Source organism: Silene latifolia, chromosome 1 (assembly GCF_048544455.1).
Source record: "Silene latifolia isolate original U9 population chromosome 1, ASM4854445v1, whole genome shotgun sequence".
NCBI classification, from domain to species: Eukaryota; Viridiplantae; Streptophyta; class Magnoliopsida; order Caryophyllales; family Caryophyllaceae; genus Silene; species Silene latifolia.
Window position 1 is genome coordinate 38,826,750 of NC_133526.1, and position 18,949 is coordinate 38,845,698.

An 18,949-nucleotide genomic window follows, 5' to 3' on the forward strand; every position below is an offset into this window, starting at 1 on the left:
GAGTACCTAATTCACCCCCTCCCCTCTTAGGTACTTGAATCCATAAACTCAACAATTGGTATCGAGCCTCGTGCTTTGATCGAGGCTAACCGCCTTAGAGTTTGATTCGTGGGTAATGGATTCCGAGAAACACTCCAAGATCCCGGTCTTTACCGGTTCGAATTTTGGATAGTGGAAACTCAAAATGGAACATTACATCAAAAGTATCGATTATCAATGTTGGAACATCATCCAAAATGGACCTCTTGCCATTGAGGAAACCGATATTCTTAACGGTTTCACCAAGACAAAAGAGGAAAGAAATTACAATGAGAACGACTTCAAGCTTGCCGAAAAGAATTCCAAAGCAATGTCGATTCTTCAACGTTGTGTTGGTGAGGGGGAAGTTAGTCGAATCTCCGGGTGTCCTACGGCAAAATCTATTTGGGATTCCCTTGTACTTGCATATGAAGGGACGTCCCAAGTAAGAAAACACCGTATTGACCTTCTCATGCAACAATATGAAATGTTTAGAATGTCAAAGGACGAGTCTTTAAATAGTTTCTCTTCTCGTTTTTCTTGTATTATTAATAAGCTTCAAAGTCTAGGAAGGAATTTCGAGTCCGAGGACATTATTCGAAAAATCCTTCGTAGTCTAACCCCTAAATGGCAACCTAAAGTCACCGCCATAGAGGAAGCTAAAGACTTGTCAACCCTATCTCTTCATGAACTAATGGGATCACTAATGGCTCACGAGTTTAACCTCGATAAGAATTCTAGTGAGTCATCAAAGGGAAAGAGTCTCGCCCTCACATCTTCTCCAAGTGATGAAGAAGATGAGGAGGAAGACGAGTTTGCTATGTTCACAAGGAACTTAGCCGGGTTGGTCAATGGACAAGGTAACAAAAGGTTCACTAATAATTACTCGAAAAAACGCTTTCCTAAGAAACGACCTACCTCCACCGTGGGATGCTTTAAGTGTGGTGATAAAACTCATCAAATTAAAGAATGTCCCAAGTGGGAAGAAATCAAATCTAAGGAAAGAAGAGAAAAGGTTAAAAAGGACTATAAACATAGAGTCATGAGTGCTATATGGGGAATGTCCGACTCCGAGGAAGATGAGGAACTCATCGAGGAGGAACTTGAGGCTAAAATGTGTCTTGCAAATCATGGTAAAGAAAAAGTCTCAAAAAACCCAAAACTTGAACACTTAAGATGCCTCATGGCTAATCCCGACGATTCCGACTCCGATTCCGACAACGAGGTAAATCATCTAAAGGCCAAGGCTAGAACTTACTCCAAAGAGAAAGTATGTAAGCTTCTTGACCAACTTTTTGATAAATGTCGGTCTCAAACTAATAAGCTTGATATTATGCAAAATGAGATTGAGGAAATTGCTCAAGAAAACTTTAATCTGAAAAATGAACTAAAAGCAACAGACTGTGTCACTGTCACCTCTGAGGCATATGATGAAGTTAAAAGAGTCAACAAGTTAAACAAACATTTGACTAAAGAACTAGAACGTCTTAGGTCGACACCCACGGACGTCTCTGACCTTGAAAACGTCAACACTACCTTGGTGATGCAAGTTTCCTCACTAACCAAGGAACGTGATGATCTTTTGAAGGACAAAGATGATCTTGAAAATGAGATCTATGACCTTGTAGTTGAAGTTGTAGACTTGAGAGAAACAGTGTCTAAGACTGTTGCTTCTGACCATGATTTAGACAAGTTTAAAAGAAAGAGTGAATGGTTGGAAAATGAAAACGAGTGTCTTAAGAGTGAGGTTGTTTGTCTCAAGAACAAAATAGAAGGTCTCCATGATAGGCTTACCTTCTTTCAAAAGGGTATGCCCGAATGTAGTACTTCTAGCTCTTCTCCTCATTATAGATCCGATGAAATCGTTGATCTAAACCAAAGACTTGACAAGATGACATCTAAGTATGAAGAGTCCAAAGAAAGAATCATTTATCTTGTGTCTAAACTCAACAATCACACCCATGACTTCATTGTTGAGAAAAGATTGTCCATAGAAAGTGTTAACAATGATGAACTTAAAAGAGAAAAAGAAAAGAATTTGCATCTTCTTTCACGTGTCCATGACTTGACCAATGAACTTGTTAATGCTAAGAACATCACTGATAAATGGGAAGGAAGTCAAACCGTGTTAAACTTCCTCACGAATCAAACCGAGAAATGTGATAAAACTGCTGGTTTGGGGTTCAAATGGAACAGTCGACCGATTTGTTGCATCCAGAAGCCTAAAAACGATTTTAGAGGAAGGAAGTATGTAGGTCTTCCCGAATATATCATTTGCAATTATTGTGGTGACAATGGTCATGTTTTTAATGGATGTACAAAACGATTTGATGACATTGACAAGAACACCAAAGCATTAAATGAAATAAACATTAAGAAAGATACCACAAGTTATGTTGATCACAAAAAGGGACCCAAATTCATTTGGGTTCCTAAACTCAAAAACTAATCTTGTGTAGGGCTTGGTGAGAGGCGGCCGCAATTGGTACTTGGATAGTGGATGCTCTCGTCACATGACGGGTGATAGAAGCCAATTCCTCTCACTTAAAGCATATGATGGTGGCACGGTAAGGTTTGGTGACAACAAGAAAGGTGAAGTAATTGGTATTGGAAAAGTTGGTAAGTCATCCTTACTTTGTGTCGACAATGTGAGGCTTGTCAAAGGTTTGAAACATAATCTCCTTAGCATTTCTCAACTTTGTGATAAGGGTAATGTCGTTGAATTCCGTGCTAATATGTGTCGAATTTTTGATGCCACTACTAATGAACTAATACTCGAAGGAAGACGTGTCAAAGATGTTTACTTAACTAATTTGAACTCTCTATCCGGTCACACCATGTCTTGCATGAGTGTAATGAACAATGATCCTTGGTTATGGCATAAAAGGTTTGGTCATGTTAGTACAAAAACTCTTAATACCCTTAAAAGACTTGATTTGGTTGAAGGCATTCCTAATATAAAATTTGACATTGATAAAGTATGTGATGAATGTGCTAGAGGTAAACATGTTAAAAGTTCCTTCAAATCCAAAAGAATTATGAGTACATCTCAACCTTTGCAACTTTTACATATCGACTTGTGTGGACCAATGACAACTAGAAGTAGAGGTGGTAGTCGTTATGTGTGTGTCATTGTTGATGATTACTCTAGGTTCGTTTGGGCACTCTTCCTAAGCTCTAAGGATGAGACATTTGATGAGTTTCTAATTTGGCTAAGAAAAATTCAAAATAAACTTGGTTTAAAACTTGTTTCAATGAGAACCGATCATGGAACCGAATTCGAAAACTCATCATTTGGTGCTTATTGTGATGACAATGGTGTAGACCATAACTTCTCGGCTCCTAGAACCCCACAACAAAATGGTGTGGTTGAAAGGATGAATAGAACCCTTGAAGGAATGGCTAGAACAATGTTATTATCTAGTAAGTTGCCTAAGAACTTTTGGGCCGAAGCGGTAAATACCGCTTGCTACATTCATAATCGTGTCATGATAAGGAGTATTTTAAATAAAACTCCCTATGAATCATTACGTGGAAGAAAACCCAACATTTCATATTTTAGATGTTTTGGAAGCAAATGTTTTGTTCACAACAATGGTAAAAACAACTTGGGTAAGTTCGATCCACGTAGTGATGAAGGAGTATTTATTGGGTACTCCGATCAAAGCAAAGCCTATAAAGTTTACAATAAACGAACCTTGTTAATTGAAGAAAGTATCCATGTCATTTTTGATGAAGCTAGTGTGCTTGGACAGGTACAAAACATGGATGATAATGATGAGGACGAGGATGATGAGTTTGAGATTGGTCTTGTTCGAAAAGACTTCGTGTTCACGGATGAAGAAGCTCCCAAGATCTTGAATTGCAACAGACACGAGACTGTCACCTTCAAAGGAGAGCAAAGAACTCGGGGGAACACGTAGTACTTCGATTCCTCTCTGAAGCAACAGACCCAACGACTGTTGCCTCCACCTCCAGAACTGAAGTGACCCAAAACAAGTGAGGATGAAGAACCTTCCAGGCCAATAGAAACAGTCACTGTGACTGATGCTGTTGAGGGGGAACAAGAAACCATTGTTCCAAAGAAGTGGAAACATCAAAGCTCTCATCCACTCACTAATCTCACAAGTGATCTTAACTCGGGAATTCGAACAAGATCATCCGTCAACAATCTCGCTCACCTCAATGAGTATTGTGCCCATAATGCCTTCCTATCTCAAATTGAGCCTTCAAATGTAACAGTCGCCTTGACTGATGCAGATTGGGTGCTTGCCATGCAAGATGAGCTCAATCAATTCAAACGAAATGAGGTATGGCACTTAGTCCCTAGACCGCCTAATCGTACCGTCATTGGTACTAGGTGGGTCTTTCGCAACAAGCTTGATGACTCGGGAGAAATTGTAAGGAACAAGGCTAGACTAGTGGTGCAAGGTTATAACCAACAAGAGGGTATTGATTACGATGAAACTTATGCACCGGTAGCTAGACTTGAGGCCATACGATTGCTTATAGCTTTTGCGGCTCACAAAGGCATTAAACTCTTCCAAATGGATGTCAAAACCGCTTTCTTAAATGGATATTTGGAAGAAGATGTCTTTGTAGAGCAACCACCGGGTTTTGAGAACAATGATTTGCCTAACCATGTTTTCAAATTAGACAAAGCTCTTTATGGTTTAAAACAAGCACCAAGATGTTGGTATGATAGATTGTCTAAATTTCTTATTGAAAATGGTTTTAAAAGAGGCTCCGTTGACAAAACATTGTTCTTGAAGCAACAGTCAGACGAACTGTTGGTTGTCCAAGTATATGTTGATGACATTATATTTGGTGCAACAAATGAACTCCTTTACTTATATTTTTCGGAACTAATGAAATCGGAGTTTGAAATGAGCATGATGGGTGAGCTAGGATTCTTCCTTGGGCTCCAAATTAAGAAATCAAATGAAGGAATCATGATCCATCAACAAAAGTATATTAAGGAAATGCTTAAGAAATTTGGGATGACTAATGGTAAGCCTCATGATACACCTATGGTAGCCGGGTCCAAATTGGACAAAGATGAACTCGGTAAGAATGTTAGTGATAAGGTGTATAGAGGTATGATAGGCTCACTTCTTTACTTAACCGCAAGTCGTCCCGACATTCTCTTTAGTGTTTGTTTATGTGCTAGGTTCCAAGCAAATCCGAAAGAATCACATTTCAAAGCCGTTAAACGAATTCTTCGGTATTTGATTGGAACACAAAATCTTTACCTATGGTACCCTTTATATTGTCCTTTTGATCTTATAGGCTTTTCGGACGCGGACTATGCGGGGTGCACGGTAGATAGAAAGAGTACCTCCGGAATTGCAACGTTCTTGGGTCCTTGCTTGACTTCTTGGGCCTCAAAGAAACAAAACACGGTAGCTCTTTCTACGGCCAAAAGTGAGTACGTTAGTGCGGCACATTGTTGTTCTCAACTCCTTTGGGTAAAACAACAACTCTTGGATTTTGGTATTATATTTGACTCCATTCCTTTAATGTGTGATAATACGAGTGCAATTAATATTTCCAAAAATCCTATTCAACACTCTAAAACCAAACATATTGATATTCGTCACCATTTTATTCGTGATCATGTGGAAAAAGGACATATTAAACTTATCTTTTGCAAAACCGAAAATCAAATTGCCGATATTTTTACTAAGCCACTTGCAAGAGAACATTTTGAGAAATTTAAACTAGAAATTGGGTTAATTAATAGCTTGTGATTTTTAGTGTGAGTTTTACAAAATTCCTTAAATTGATTAAATTAAAACTGGATATATGTTATTAAGTGTTCTAAGTGCATTGACATCATGTTTGGACCAAAAATTGACACCGTATTTGTGAGTCGGTAATCACTCAACCTCATATCTAAATTTACGTTTATTATATGATACCTTGCGTTTTTATTTCGAGTGATTGAATTTTGTCTAGTTAGGCCAACCACCTCACTTACCTCATTAAATGGGCCATTAACTACTTCAATCCACTACCTATCCCTACCCGTCCAAACCGCCTAAACCCACTTACCCTTCCATCTCCCAAATCCATTAACTCCATCAAAGCTAACCTACCCTTAACCCACAATGGTAAAAACCTCCTTTAACATAATCATACCCATCAAACCCACAAAAATTACCTCCCCTGTCACATCAAATCCGCCTACATCACCAACTCCAACCATGACTCCAGTCAAAACATCTTATGCATTCCCTCCACAAACCTCAAACACGACCCCTTCAACAAACCCAGATCCACCTAACCCACAACCATCACTGAACCCCACTGACCCTCCATCATCCGACGACATACCCATCTCCACAATGGTAGGACGACGCACACGTGGTGGTCGGAAGAAAAGCTCCACTATTCCGAGCTCCTCCTCTGAACCGGTCACTGTATTGGTTGAAGATGTTGAAGATGAAACCGAATTTGATTTGAACGAAAATCCGTCGAAATCCGACGAGTCTGACCCGACTCCGGCGAAAAAGAACAACAAAAGAAAAGAAAAGGCCTCCTCCTCTCAATTACCCCCAATCTCAGAAACTATCGAGCAAAGTAATGTTGATAACCCGATTGTTGATACCCCAATTGAAAATCCTAGTGAACCTCCCCAGAAAAAAACAAAACCTTCAAAGAAAAAGCTTGTATATCTCTCTCCCTCTGATCCGGTGTCCCTAACCTCGAAGTGGGACTTGGCCATTGTTTGGGCTCACCTTGAGAGTATTGACCTCCCTACTTCCATTTACAAAAATTGTGAGAGGTTGATGAACATCAAAGCAATTCACTCTCCTCGGGTTTACAATCAAACATGGTTCGAGCCGCCTGCTTTCCACTCAGTCCGTGATATGGTCTTAGCTCAAGGTTGGGAAAAATTATTGGAAATGCGTGAGCCGGTATTTGTGAGCGAAGTGATTCAGTTCTTTGCAACGGTTCAGGTTGAGAAGTCGGGTGAGGCTCTTACGGCTAAGGTGAACGGTAAGCCCCTTAAATTGTCTCAATCTGATTTCGCTACTGCTCTTAATATTCCAGTCGGAGGCTATGACAAACTCCCCTCCGAAACTTGGGTTGCCTTACCATATGCCTCCCCTCTTAGCATTGCTCAAACCGTTTGTCCCAAAACCGTTTCTCCTGGACCCGTAAGCAACACCCAAATCTCACCTCCTCTTCGAATTATTTTCAACATGTTGTGTAGGTCTATTTACCCCTCGGGTGATAGGGGAAAACTCACCATAGCCCAACAATACTTAATCTATCATATTGCTACCCATAAGAAGGTGAACCTAGTCGGGTTAATGTTTAAACGTTTTCAACTCATTTCGACCAAGCTTCGTCGACCTTCTTCTAGCTTGATTCACTTACCCTATGGAATGTGGTTATCGGTTGTGCTCAAGGCACAAGGGGTGTTAGTGAATACTAGCTTGGGTTCGTTGGATATGTGTGATGTTATGAGTGATGGGCAAATGGGGAAGATGCTTATCAAGGTTGAGAATGATGAGTTAATTTCTGTGAAAATTAAGAAGGACCCGGAAGTTGGGTCATCAAGTCAAGTGAATACGGAAAATATGCGGGAAGTGCTTAATGCCGTGGCTGAGTTGGGTGCGTGGATTAGGGAAGATGCTCGTCAAAAGGACTTAGCAATCTCGGCTCTTGCTTCTACTTTGGACCTCATCCGTGGAGAGGTGGATATCATTTCCACCCTTGTGTCAACAAAAGAAAGTGGTGAAGATGCTCATGTGGATGATGATCCTTTGGGTAGTGGCTCGGATGGTGAACAAGCCTCCTCCCCTTAGCCTTTCCCCTTCCTCTCGGCCTATTAACATTTCACCCGTGCCCTTTTATTTTGCCTCACCTTGGTTGTGCCTTTCTAAGACTTGTTTTCTTGCTTGTTATTTTGAACATTTGGTGGTGTATGTTAAACTCTATTTAGCTTTGTTGAACTTTGATTAGCATATGCTTAATCCTTGTTGATGTTGACCTTGTTACCTTGCCACATGTACATGTGTCTTTTTGTGTTTTCTTATGACTATTTGCACTCTAATGCTTGTGACATCTCTATCCTTTTGATGATGTCAAGAGGGGGAAAAGGTAAACTCATGCTTTAAATCTCCTTGCTTATTGATTAAACTAATGTCTTGCCTAACCTTCTTAGCTTGATTCTTGTTTGGGGCAATGTAAAATTGTCATGATAGTTTGATTCTAGCTTTTGCCCTTGGTAAGGTAATATCGTCCCTTCTCTATCATTTGATCTTGCTTGTTAAAAATCTTGAATCAAGGTGTTTACATTGCTTATACATTCGTTTGGGGCTTGTCATCATCAAAGGGGGAATTTGTTGGGTTCCTTATGTTGATGATAACATGCCCATTTGATTTGTGTTATCTTAGTTTACCTTTTCAGGATTAATGATGTAATCAAGCTTGGATTAAGAAGTGTTGAAGTTGTTATTAATCCCATTGTATTTAGTCGAGTGTCATCTAATGTACAAGCAAGAAAGTAGAGTATACTAGAATAATAGAAACAGTCCAGACGACTGTTGCTTTCACACGCAAACAGCTGTTTGGATTATGCCACAACTCGTAAAAACTTGAAGTCCCTTTTTATCTTTCAAAAGCTTTCACGTGACTTATTTTTCAAAGATAAAATATCAGATTTTTATTAAGGAGTAGTCTTCTTTAAAGAGTGGTTTGAATTATTCAAAATGTTTCCTCTTTGTGCAAATTCAATCCTTTGGTCTTTAAGAAAACAAAAAATGCTTTTTGCCATATTTGTGTTAACTTGTCATCATGTGACTTGTCTCACATCCTTTGTTTTCTGATTTTGCATGAGCATTTAAGGTTATCTTTCAAACCTTCTTTCTCTATTCTTACCTTTGCAAAAGACTCCTTTTTGGTGCAAGTTTTGGGTGGTTGCTATTGCCCTTCACATGTGAGGTCTTTGACCCTTCAAAACCCTAGCAACCCCCTTCACTCACCTCCTCTATATAAACCGTGTCCCTCTTCATTAAATCCTCAAGACTTTTCTGAATTAATTCTTTCATGTTTTGCAAATTGTTTTTAAAAGATTAAAACCGTGTTCTTTGCAAAATCCTTTAAAAGTCTTCAGGTGTCTTCGATTTCTACGATCGTGCCACCACTTGTTGCTTTTCTATACTAAACTCTCTTGCTTAAAAGTGTTGATCTTGTAAAAGTTGTCCACCTCTATTCTTTGTTAAGAATGTGTTAGTGGAAACTTGATCCTTTACATTTTAAGTGTGTTAGTAGAGTTTAGGACGGAGTAGTCTTTTACTCTTGACAACCGGAGTAGGTTGTGAGTTGGCAATCGGAGTAGATTGCGAGTTAGCTTGTCATAAGAACGGAGTAGTTCTTGTACTAGCTTTGCAACCGGAGTAGGTTGGCGTCTTTTATTACAAGGGTCTTTTAGTTTTCGGAGTAGATCACTAAAGGAAAGTAATAAAAAGGTAGATTGGACGTAGGCACTTGAGTTTCTTGCCGAACCAATTCAAAAATCTCGTGTTCAAGTGCTTACTTTATTTCCGCTGTTTTATACCTTGTTTGTTTGTTTTGTTTCGCTTAAACTTAGAAGTAACAGTTCATCATACTGTCGCATTTGGTCTGCAGTCATACTTCACAAACTGAGACAAATAGATACAGTCAGAACGATTGTTGCTTTCATACTTGACAAAAACATTCATCGTGATACTTGTTCAATCTTTCAATATTATTCAAAGTATCCTCTAATCTCTTTTGTTCACTTAACTTACTTTAATCCAATAAAGTTGAAGTTAAAATTTTTAAAAGAGTACCTAATTCACCCCCTCCCCCTCTTAGGTACTTGAATCCATAAACTCAACAGATATTATTCTATAGGAAAATAAGAATTATAAATGTCATATAATATATAATTAATATAATATAATAAGATAGAAGTAAATCATAATTTAAATTTTTAAAAAGTACCTCTATATCCAGTAAAAGCATCTCGATACTTCCATGTTGGTTAGGAGCACGAAAGTCGGGACGGTACCATTTTCGAACAACTCTAGCATGTAGAGATTGGTTCCTAGTTTTTTCTTTCAATTGGGTTATTGTGGATGACACAAATGTGTTTTTTCGGGTCATGCAAGCCACTTGAGAGTTCTTTTGAGCCATTTTTTGCGAGTAAAGGTGGTGAGTTTTTGTTTTCTGTAATTTTTTTTCTATGATTGTTACGTGAAATTGTGGTGTTGAGAGATGTTTATGATACGTTGTATTTATATGCGTTTTCAAAAATATTTACCATTATAAAAGATATTCAGAAATCGTTTATTTTGTGAAATTGTAGTTGTAATTATATGAATATTTTTTAACTTTAGTAATAATATTTTTAATATTACTCATCAATCTTTATGTCAATCTTTGACTAATTCCGTTTTCATATAGTCAGCTTATTTATTTCTTTTGTTATGTTGCAGGTCCATTTTGATTGGTGAAAAATATTATTGGAATAATTTCTTTCTAATCATTTACTGGAAGGAATCTTTTGTGATTGTTATCCCTAGCAATCACAATCACAATAATTACGTAGAGATTTATATATATTCTGATTATAGATAGTTCAATATTTTGTGGAATAAAATATATTACAATTACAACTTGTGATGACATTTTATAGATAGTTCAAACATTTGACGTGTAAACCCAAAGTTGTATACACAATTTTATAGTGCTTATTTTATGCAGTTATTTTTCTTTCCATTTTTTGCTCGTTTTCATAGTCAACTCTTTGATTTCATATTTTGATTTTAATTAGGAAAGATTTTAATTAAGATTATGCATAATTAGTGGCATGATATTAGGAAAGAAATAATAATATTATGTTTTATTTTTGGTACAGAATAATAATATTATGTGAGATTGTACTTTAAAAAAGGAAAGAAATAGGAGAACGTTTGTGGCTGTCATTGTATTATAATAATCTTTGTAAATTGTGGCTGTCATATAATTATAGGTAATTATTATTGGTAATTATCTTTGTAATTAAATAATTGTAATTGGAGTAGTAGTGGGGCAGAACGGTTTTGATTGTTTGAGGTTCTCTATTGTATCGCCAAGTCAGCATTATTGTAATGTAGTGATGCCATGTCATCTTGGATTTTGCAGGATTAATATATAGTATGATGATACTAGCTAGGACAACTTATACACATTGCAGGTTTTCAATTAAAAAATATAGACATTAAAAAAAATAGACGATTAATAGGCACAATTATCCTCCATATTGATATTTTTTAGGCTTTTTCTTAAGTATTGATTTAAGACATAACAAAATTGCAACTAAGAAACCAGCTGCTGCAGTTCCTCCTACTACTATAGCCACTGTTTTAGCCGTCCCCTGCTTTTTCCCTGCAAAATTAGAATGAAATAATTGCCAGTATTGCCTCAGTACTCTGATTTTGGAAACAAATAAATCGTCAAGTATTAATATAATGCATAAATTTCACAAAAAGGAGATAGCTCGCGATTTTTTAAACTTTAAAGGATGGACATAAAATAATGCAGTTTTTTTAATTTATCGTCTTAACTTACACATGTAAATGTACATCTAACACTCTATCACGCATTTTTAAAACTTTTAGAAAATACCGTTAGTAAATAAACTCTCTCTACAAAATTGAGTATACTAGTAAAAACAATAATAACATTCTTATTGAGTATTGACCTTTCACATAACAAAGTTCTTCTTTTCCAGAATATATAATCCAACATACATTTAGCCTCAATTGACATGTTTCTAACTACCTTAACCGAAATATGATTAATGGTTCTAGTCTAGGATAAATGTTGTAATATACTTTTTACGTCAATCGTTGTTTCTTTGATTTTGACACAAAGACCAAGGAAAGAGTAGAGGGTTAATTGCTAAATGATATGTAGATCAAATTGAGTGTGTTTTGTGAATGGTCAAATTGATTAATATAATTACTCATAATTTAACATTGAGATTTGGATGCAACTTTTACAAAATTAAACTGCTACGTCCGTAAACAACTGGCTCATGGAAAACAAAAAAACATGAGATTGTTATCGTCTCTTTGAGAATAGAATGTCATGACATCATTTAGTCTAAATCTCTTAATCATCTTCAACAATGGAACTCTCCTCACTCGCTTCTTTAAGAATAAATTTATTTATTTATTTGGCAAAATTGAGAAAAGAAAAAAGAAGTGATAATGTTGGTGTTGAGTGTTCTGGGTGATAGACAAGACGTCAGGGAGAGAGAAAGTCAGAGGTGGGAGTGGTAGGACATATGAATTGATGGAATGTGCTAAAATAAGGCGTATAAATCTTGCGGATACATGCATTTGTATAAGTATATAGAGTAGAAAGGGTGAAAATTATACGTAATATGTACAACATATGATATATTGGTGAGAAATTGGAAATCCGGCAAAGATTTTGACCGGAAAAGTAGAAGGGGGCTTGATTTCACTTTAGAGCAAAGTTATGGGGGTTATTTACACCAAAATAAAGTTAATGGGGTTATTCTCACATTGATGCAAACTTAAGGGGCTAATTTACCACTTCCCTGGGACACTCAATTAACCGACACTCCAAAAATGAAATAGGACAACAAATTACCAAGACGGAGGGAGTAATACACATGTCTATAATCTCTGTTGGGTTTATGCCTTGATTCTGTTAGTCGCGGCTTCAAACGACTATGCGGGGGTCTAACTTAAACGGTATTCGTATCTGTTATTGGGCTAGGTCTGTCTTGGACCTTTATTAGGTCATTCTGTATTAAGTCTTAGAGAGTATTATATAAACTCTCTAAGAGCAATTGCAATGAGAGGTTTTTTAGCTTGAGTTTGTAAATAAGAACTTTTAGAAGAAGTTTGTTCTATTGCAAAATAAAGTTTGCTCTTAAATGAACAAACTAGGATTGAAAAGAAGAACCAAGTTCTTCCAAAAAACAAGAAATTATAGAGATATCAAATTAATTATGACTCTATTGAAGAACTTTATACAAAAAAGTTCTTAATCTTATTTGGCAAAGGAAGAACTTTATATAAAGTTCTTCTATTGCACTTGCTCTAAGCCTCTACCTAACAGTCATGCTTATCATACCATCTGAATCTATAATCTGAAAACTGCTCACATATCAATAAAACTCTCTCCTTTCTGCCCTATGGATGTAACTAATACACCGTTAGTGAATCACGTAAATTTATGCGTTTATCTCTTTACTGTTCTTTATTTATTCTTTCTTGCTTCTGTTATAACAATCCCATTGTGACATTTATGATAGTCTCATTTGAAATACTAAACCCAAACTGATAATTGAACTCCTCAAACTACATTTACTTGTTTTAGAGACTAATTTAATTTGGAGCCTTAAGCTCCATCCCAAATCTTAACGGATAGATATTCAAAAAGTAGTTTTCTCTTTCCCCCCAAATTAAAGTACTTTCCCTCCAGGCTTCCCGGCTCTCCTAAGTCCTACCCAACTCAAATCTTCTTTTTTCTACAACTCTAATCTTCACCAACTTTTTATTTAGTTAATCTCCCACTAATTATCCCTTTATCATCTCCATTGTACATTCCACAATTCCGTCTATTCCTAAACCTAATACTCTTATAAAATTTGTAACTCAAATTTGCTAACAATACTGAAAATGTCTTAATATAATGATTAAAATGAAGAAATTATAAACAATAAGTCCAAGGTTCGAAATTTACCTGGTGAAGAAGTCTTCTCATCACCAACACCATTAGGGTAATAACTATAACTAACATAACACTGATTCAAATACACTTGACCAGACATCGAATCCCCACACTCCGCTTTCACCCTTTCCAACGCAGTCTTCACACAATCCCCACAATCACTCCCACCCAAATCTCCTTCACACTGACCCATCACATAAACCGACCCATAACTCGCCGCATAAAACCCGCTTCCACTACCTATACCCGTTTCCACTTCCTCAAACCCGCTGTCTCTCCTCGCTTCAAACCCCCCTCCAGTCACTACACTCCCTCCTTTACACACTTTATACAGCAAGTCCGTGCTCGATATCTCAGGAAATCCTACTACTTCATACCTCACTGTACACCCAACTAGCTGAATTCTCGCGGCTATTGAATTTTCTCCGCAATATTTTCTTGCCATTTTGGGGAATTTGCTTACACAATTATTGCAGTCGATTGCGGTTAGGTCTCCCCGGCATTGGTACAGCCCAAATATCGCGCTTTGGGTGCCTTCTCCGATTGTTGTCTTGCTGAAATTGGTTTTAGAAGATTGGGTCAAGAGTGAATTGAAGAGGGTTTTGAGATTTTGTGCGTATGGTTGAGACGGGCTTGGGAAATTTTGGTCTGCACATCCTCTGTACACTAAATCAGTGTAATCTGATAGAACAGAGGGTAAAAACAGGATGATGGACAACAATGAATTAAGATGGAAATTTTGGTGTTTTTTAGATGAGAATTTAATATCCATTTGGGTTTTATCTAAAATTATCGAAGGATCAGTATAGGCAGCGGAAATAATGAAATAAGACTAACGGACTAACTCCTAAGTTAAAACGCGAAATATTTGTTATATTTTCTGAATGTTTTTTGTGAAGTTTGGGAAATGAAATATTGATGTCAAGTATGAATGTATGTCTTAATTTATGAGGTTTTTTTTGGGTGATGTTAAAAGTGGAATTGAGTGAAAAGAAAAAAGAAAAGAATTGAGAGTTACGTATTGTGTAGGGTGTTCTTTGTTTTGAGGGTATAGTGTATCTTCTTTATCAGTTTTAGTGGTATGAACTCCTTTATTGCGAGTTTTGGGTTTCTATAATGACTGCTTTACGCGCCTAAGTAACGGCTTGCTCACTGCTTTGTTAATGTTGTCTGCAGGCAGCGGCAGATATAGGGGCCTAGTTGGGGTGCTTGCCCTCGCTGAAAATTGGGAATTTCGATTTTCTTAGTTAAAATTTTCGAAATTTTCCGAGGGTTACTTTATAGCATTACTAGTTCGTCTCCGTCGTGGCTCCGCCATTCTGTGCAGGTCGACTCTAAGGTTCTCTCTTATATTTGGTGGCAATATTAAGGTTTTCCTTATATATTTTGCAACTTATTTCTAATTAGTGACCGTGTTATAATGTGTCACTTTTATTTCGATTGTATTTTTATAACAAACGAACATATCTTTTTATTAGTGTCAAATGAACCACAAAAGCAGTAGATATCAAAGTGCGGAGATTCAAACTTGTGCTTTGTTGTCTACTATGCTCTGTACGAATATTGAGCCTCAAAGTTGGATCAAATTAAATGAATAATCTCCGACAAATTATCATAATAAAAATATGAGTAAATAAATCAGTTATTCATTTAATTTGATCCATAATTTGTCGAAAAAATAATACACTCTCCGAGTCTGAAATTAATCATATGTAGTTTTGGATTATTGAACCTTGACTTTAATGGCAAATGTCGCTTGTCAAATTAATAATTGATTGGTTTTGTTGCTTGATGATTATTAAATCAGAAAGTGATTTTAATGAAGATTATTTATGTTTTGTCTCTTGCTTAATGCGAGGCTGAATAGGTTGAAGTTGGAGGTATCAAAGGCTTGCTAACGGGGATGTCTTATTTGTCTTACCGCGGAGCTTTTTCTTTAATATAAAATACTTTTATTTACTCTTTTCCTCTTTTTACTAAAGTTGTGTAGGATCTTCGTTGTACTATATATATAAGCATGAATGACCAACGATGTACACTCTAAAAGCAAATAATCATGTTTCCATTTTTCGTTCAAGTGGCACGCACAAAAACACAATGGGTGATTCAAAAACCTTAGTACCTAAGTTATACGGAGTACGGTGTACTCCTTAGTCTTATGAAGGTACATGTATGTATATCTATTGTTGGCAAGTATGACTCTAGTCGAGTGATCCGATCCGAATCCGAGCAAATTCGACTTAATAAAACCTAGAATTTTGCGACCGAACCGACCCACTGACGAACCGAACCCGACACGACCCGATAATCAGTGACCTGAACCCGACCCGATTTTCACCAGACCCGAATTTACTCGATTAAATTAATGACTCGACAATTATTAAGCTTAATATTGATCAAAACGAAAGTGATTTAGTGTTTAGATTGATATGTTTGCCTTAATAATGATGTAACTAAATCAAGTAATGGTTAAAAACTAAATTTACTGGTCAAAAATTGAAGTAATGCGATAAAGTAACCGGAACCGAGAATGACCCGGCCCGGCCTAATACATTATTTGACCCGAAATAACCCGGCTTTATCCGAAAAGGTAATCTGACCCAAACCCAATATGACCTGACTCGGCTTAACCCGACTCAAACTCGACCCGTCGACCCGTCTGGCCCGATTGTCACCTCTACATGTATCAACCTATCATTTTTATTTATTTCTCACTCGGTCTTCATTAAGGCGGATCATTTTGATTATTTCTAAAAAGACGGAATTTTTGAGACTGTTTTACAACCAAATGTAACTATTTTTGAGAACCAACTTACCATAAGCTATAAACAAATGATTAAAACTAGGGTTGGGCAAAATTCGGTCCAGACCGGAACCATAATTAATAATTTCGGCACGGTCTCCGGTCCAATATTTTGTAAGATTTCGGTCCGGTCCGGGACCGATTTTTTCCGGGCTGGGCCGGTTCGAACCGGAAAAACTGAAATTATTATTATTTTTTATTTTTTTCTTAAAAATAAATTGTAATCCGGTCCAATGGACTGGAATTTGAAAAAAAAAGTGGGCATATTATGGCAAACTCCGGTCCGGTCTTGGACCGGAATTTTTCCAGGAATTTTTGTATTCCGGTCCAAACCCGACCCGGATTTTTTGTCGATTCCGGTTTTGGCCCGGTGCCTAGCCCTAATTGAAACATTGTACGTTTCTCTTAAGTTGTATTTTTTCGTCCCACTTATTTATTTATCTTTTTTCATGTTTTGTGAATGATATTTAATCAAGGGTAAACAAATGATTAAAACACAGCTAATACCTATCATCAAGGGTAAACAAATGATTAAAACACAGCTAATACCTAAAAAATAGTTAGTCTCCCGTTTTACAAAACTAATTACCTACTCATAAAATAGTTAGTCTCCCTTAATACAAATATATTCGTCTTAGCATTAAAACGGGTCAAGTATCATCTACTTGTGCATATATGCCAAATTTGTTGTTTTTCCCTTTACATTATGCTTATGTCTGATTCTTACTGTTTGACCTGTTTTAAGCTTAAGATGAATATATCAATCTTAAATAATAATTTGTGTTCATAAAAATAGTTTTGATAACAGAAACTCCATCCGTTCCGGTCATTTGTTTACCTATTTAATTTTGTAGTGTCTCAGTCAATTGTTTACCATTCTATTTTGGGAATGCTTTTGCTGAACAATTTGATCCCACTGAATTTTGTTCACTTGTCATCAAATAATTGATCATCTTCTTTTTCCTTAATCTTTGTGACAAACCAAAGGTAAACAAATGATCGAACTAGTAGAAGTACTTTATTTTAGTTCAAAAATTATCAAGTGCAAATTCAAATTAGTCACTGTGGATCAATGCAACTTATTTGTGTTCTGTTATTTTCTAGTTGGATGGTTTCGATTCTGGTCATTTGGTCGGTATCGGACCAACCAATTGATCATACAAAATTTGGGCCTAAAAGTGCCAGAAGTCCACGGAACTTATCTATCCATTTCACAAAAGTGTCTCTGATGTCCAGTTATTAAGTGGGTTGTGGCCTTTTGGGCTTGAGGCTAAGTAGTTCATAGTTCATACTTCATAACAAGGTGCACGTCTATTTATATAGGGTAAGGATAATGATACTGCGAAATCTCGGCGCCATTCTTATACACATCTTGGGGTTTCCACTTATTATATGTGATACACCTACTAGTTTTAAACCCGTGCAAAATTGCACGGGTATGTATTTGGGCCTGTATTAATGTTTTTGGATGTATTTTTTTTTGTGCATTTCTATTGTACTTATCTAGTTGGTCTAAATCAGCAATCTACATAATTAATGTTTAAACTTGTTACAAATACGTGTTCACATGCAATGGTTTAAGAGGAAATAACAAAGGATATTTTTTTTTAAAAAAAATATATCGTACTATCTAGTTTATAAAAATTATGCATGTAATTTATTTGCATTATATGTAATTCAGTCCCGTTATTAAATGTAATTCCTTCTCGTAATTATTTTTTTTTTTTAAAATTATGTAATTCATTTATTTGTAGTTAGTTTCATTTATTCCGATTTGTAATTCATTTCGCTTATATGCCATTAATTTCATTTATTCGAAATGTATAAAATTATTTCATAGTATTATTTCATAGTATTTGTTCTAAGACGGAATTTGTCGAATGTTTGTATAACCAGAATTCTGAAAAAATAAATACATTGCACACTAACGGGTCCCACCAAAACATGTATTTCAAAAAAAAAAAATGTTGAATTAATGACATGGCACGCCCTGGATTGAGTATTGTCTTCTGAATTAATAAAGATAAGATTATTATTGAGGTCCCACTTATTGCATGTGAGAGGATGACGCTGAGATTGGGCGCCATCCTGATAACTTATGTGTTATTAACTCGATTCGAGGTACTTGACAAATTCCGTGGGAAATTTCTAGTATTATCAAGGATGTGAAATTAGACCTTCATTTTTTTGATGAAGTGATAATTAAACATTGCTTTCGTGAAGCCAACAAGGTTGCTGACTTCATGGCTTCAGTTGGACATTCATGTCCAACTCTTTCGAGGTGGTTTGATAGCCGGTGGCTTCAACTTACCTCCCTCATTCGAAAGGATGAGATAGGTTGGTCCTACCCTAGAGGATCAACCTAGTTTTCTTACCTAATCAAAAAAAAAAAAAAAA

At 36.4% G+C, this 18,949-nt stretch overlaps 1 protein-coding gene across 1 annotated transcript; it reads right to left on the reverse strand.

Moving 5' to 3' along the window:
* Positions 1–11,204: 11,204 nt before the first annotated feature.
* LOC141603992 (plasmodesmata-located protein 3-like) lies at positions 11,205–14,802 on the reverse strand. Its single transcript, XM_074422938.1, has 2 exons — positions 13,762–14,802; positions 11,205–11,424 (listed from the first exon to the last, which is right to left on the reverse strand). The coding sequence occupies exons 1-2, from the start codon at positions 14,519–14,521 to the stop codon at positions 11,288–11,290; spliced, it is 897 nt and encodes a 298-aa protein (XP_074279039.1). The 5' UTR covers positions 14,522–14,802; the 3' UTR covers positions 11,205–11,287.
* Positions 14,803–18,949: the final 4,147 nt, after the last annotated feature.

Bases quoted from the DNA above. Each gene is read 5' to 3' on its own strand.
- LOC141603992 (XM_074422938.1), bottom strand. From the start codon at position 14,521: ATGGATATTAAATTCTCATCTAAAAAACACCAAAATTTCCATCTTAAT. The intron at 11,425-13,761 runs GTAAATTTCGAA...CTAATTTTGCAG, and splicing joins TGAGAAGACTTCTTCACCAG to GGAAAAAGCAGGGGACGGCT.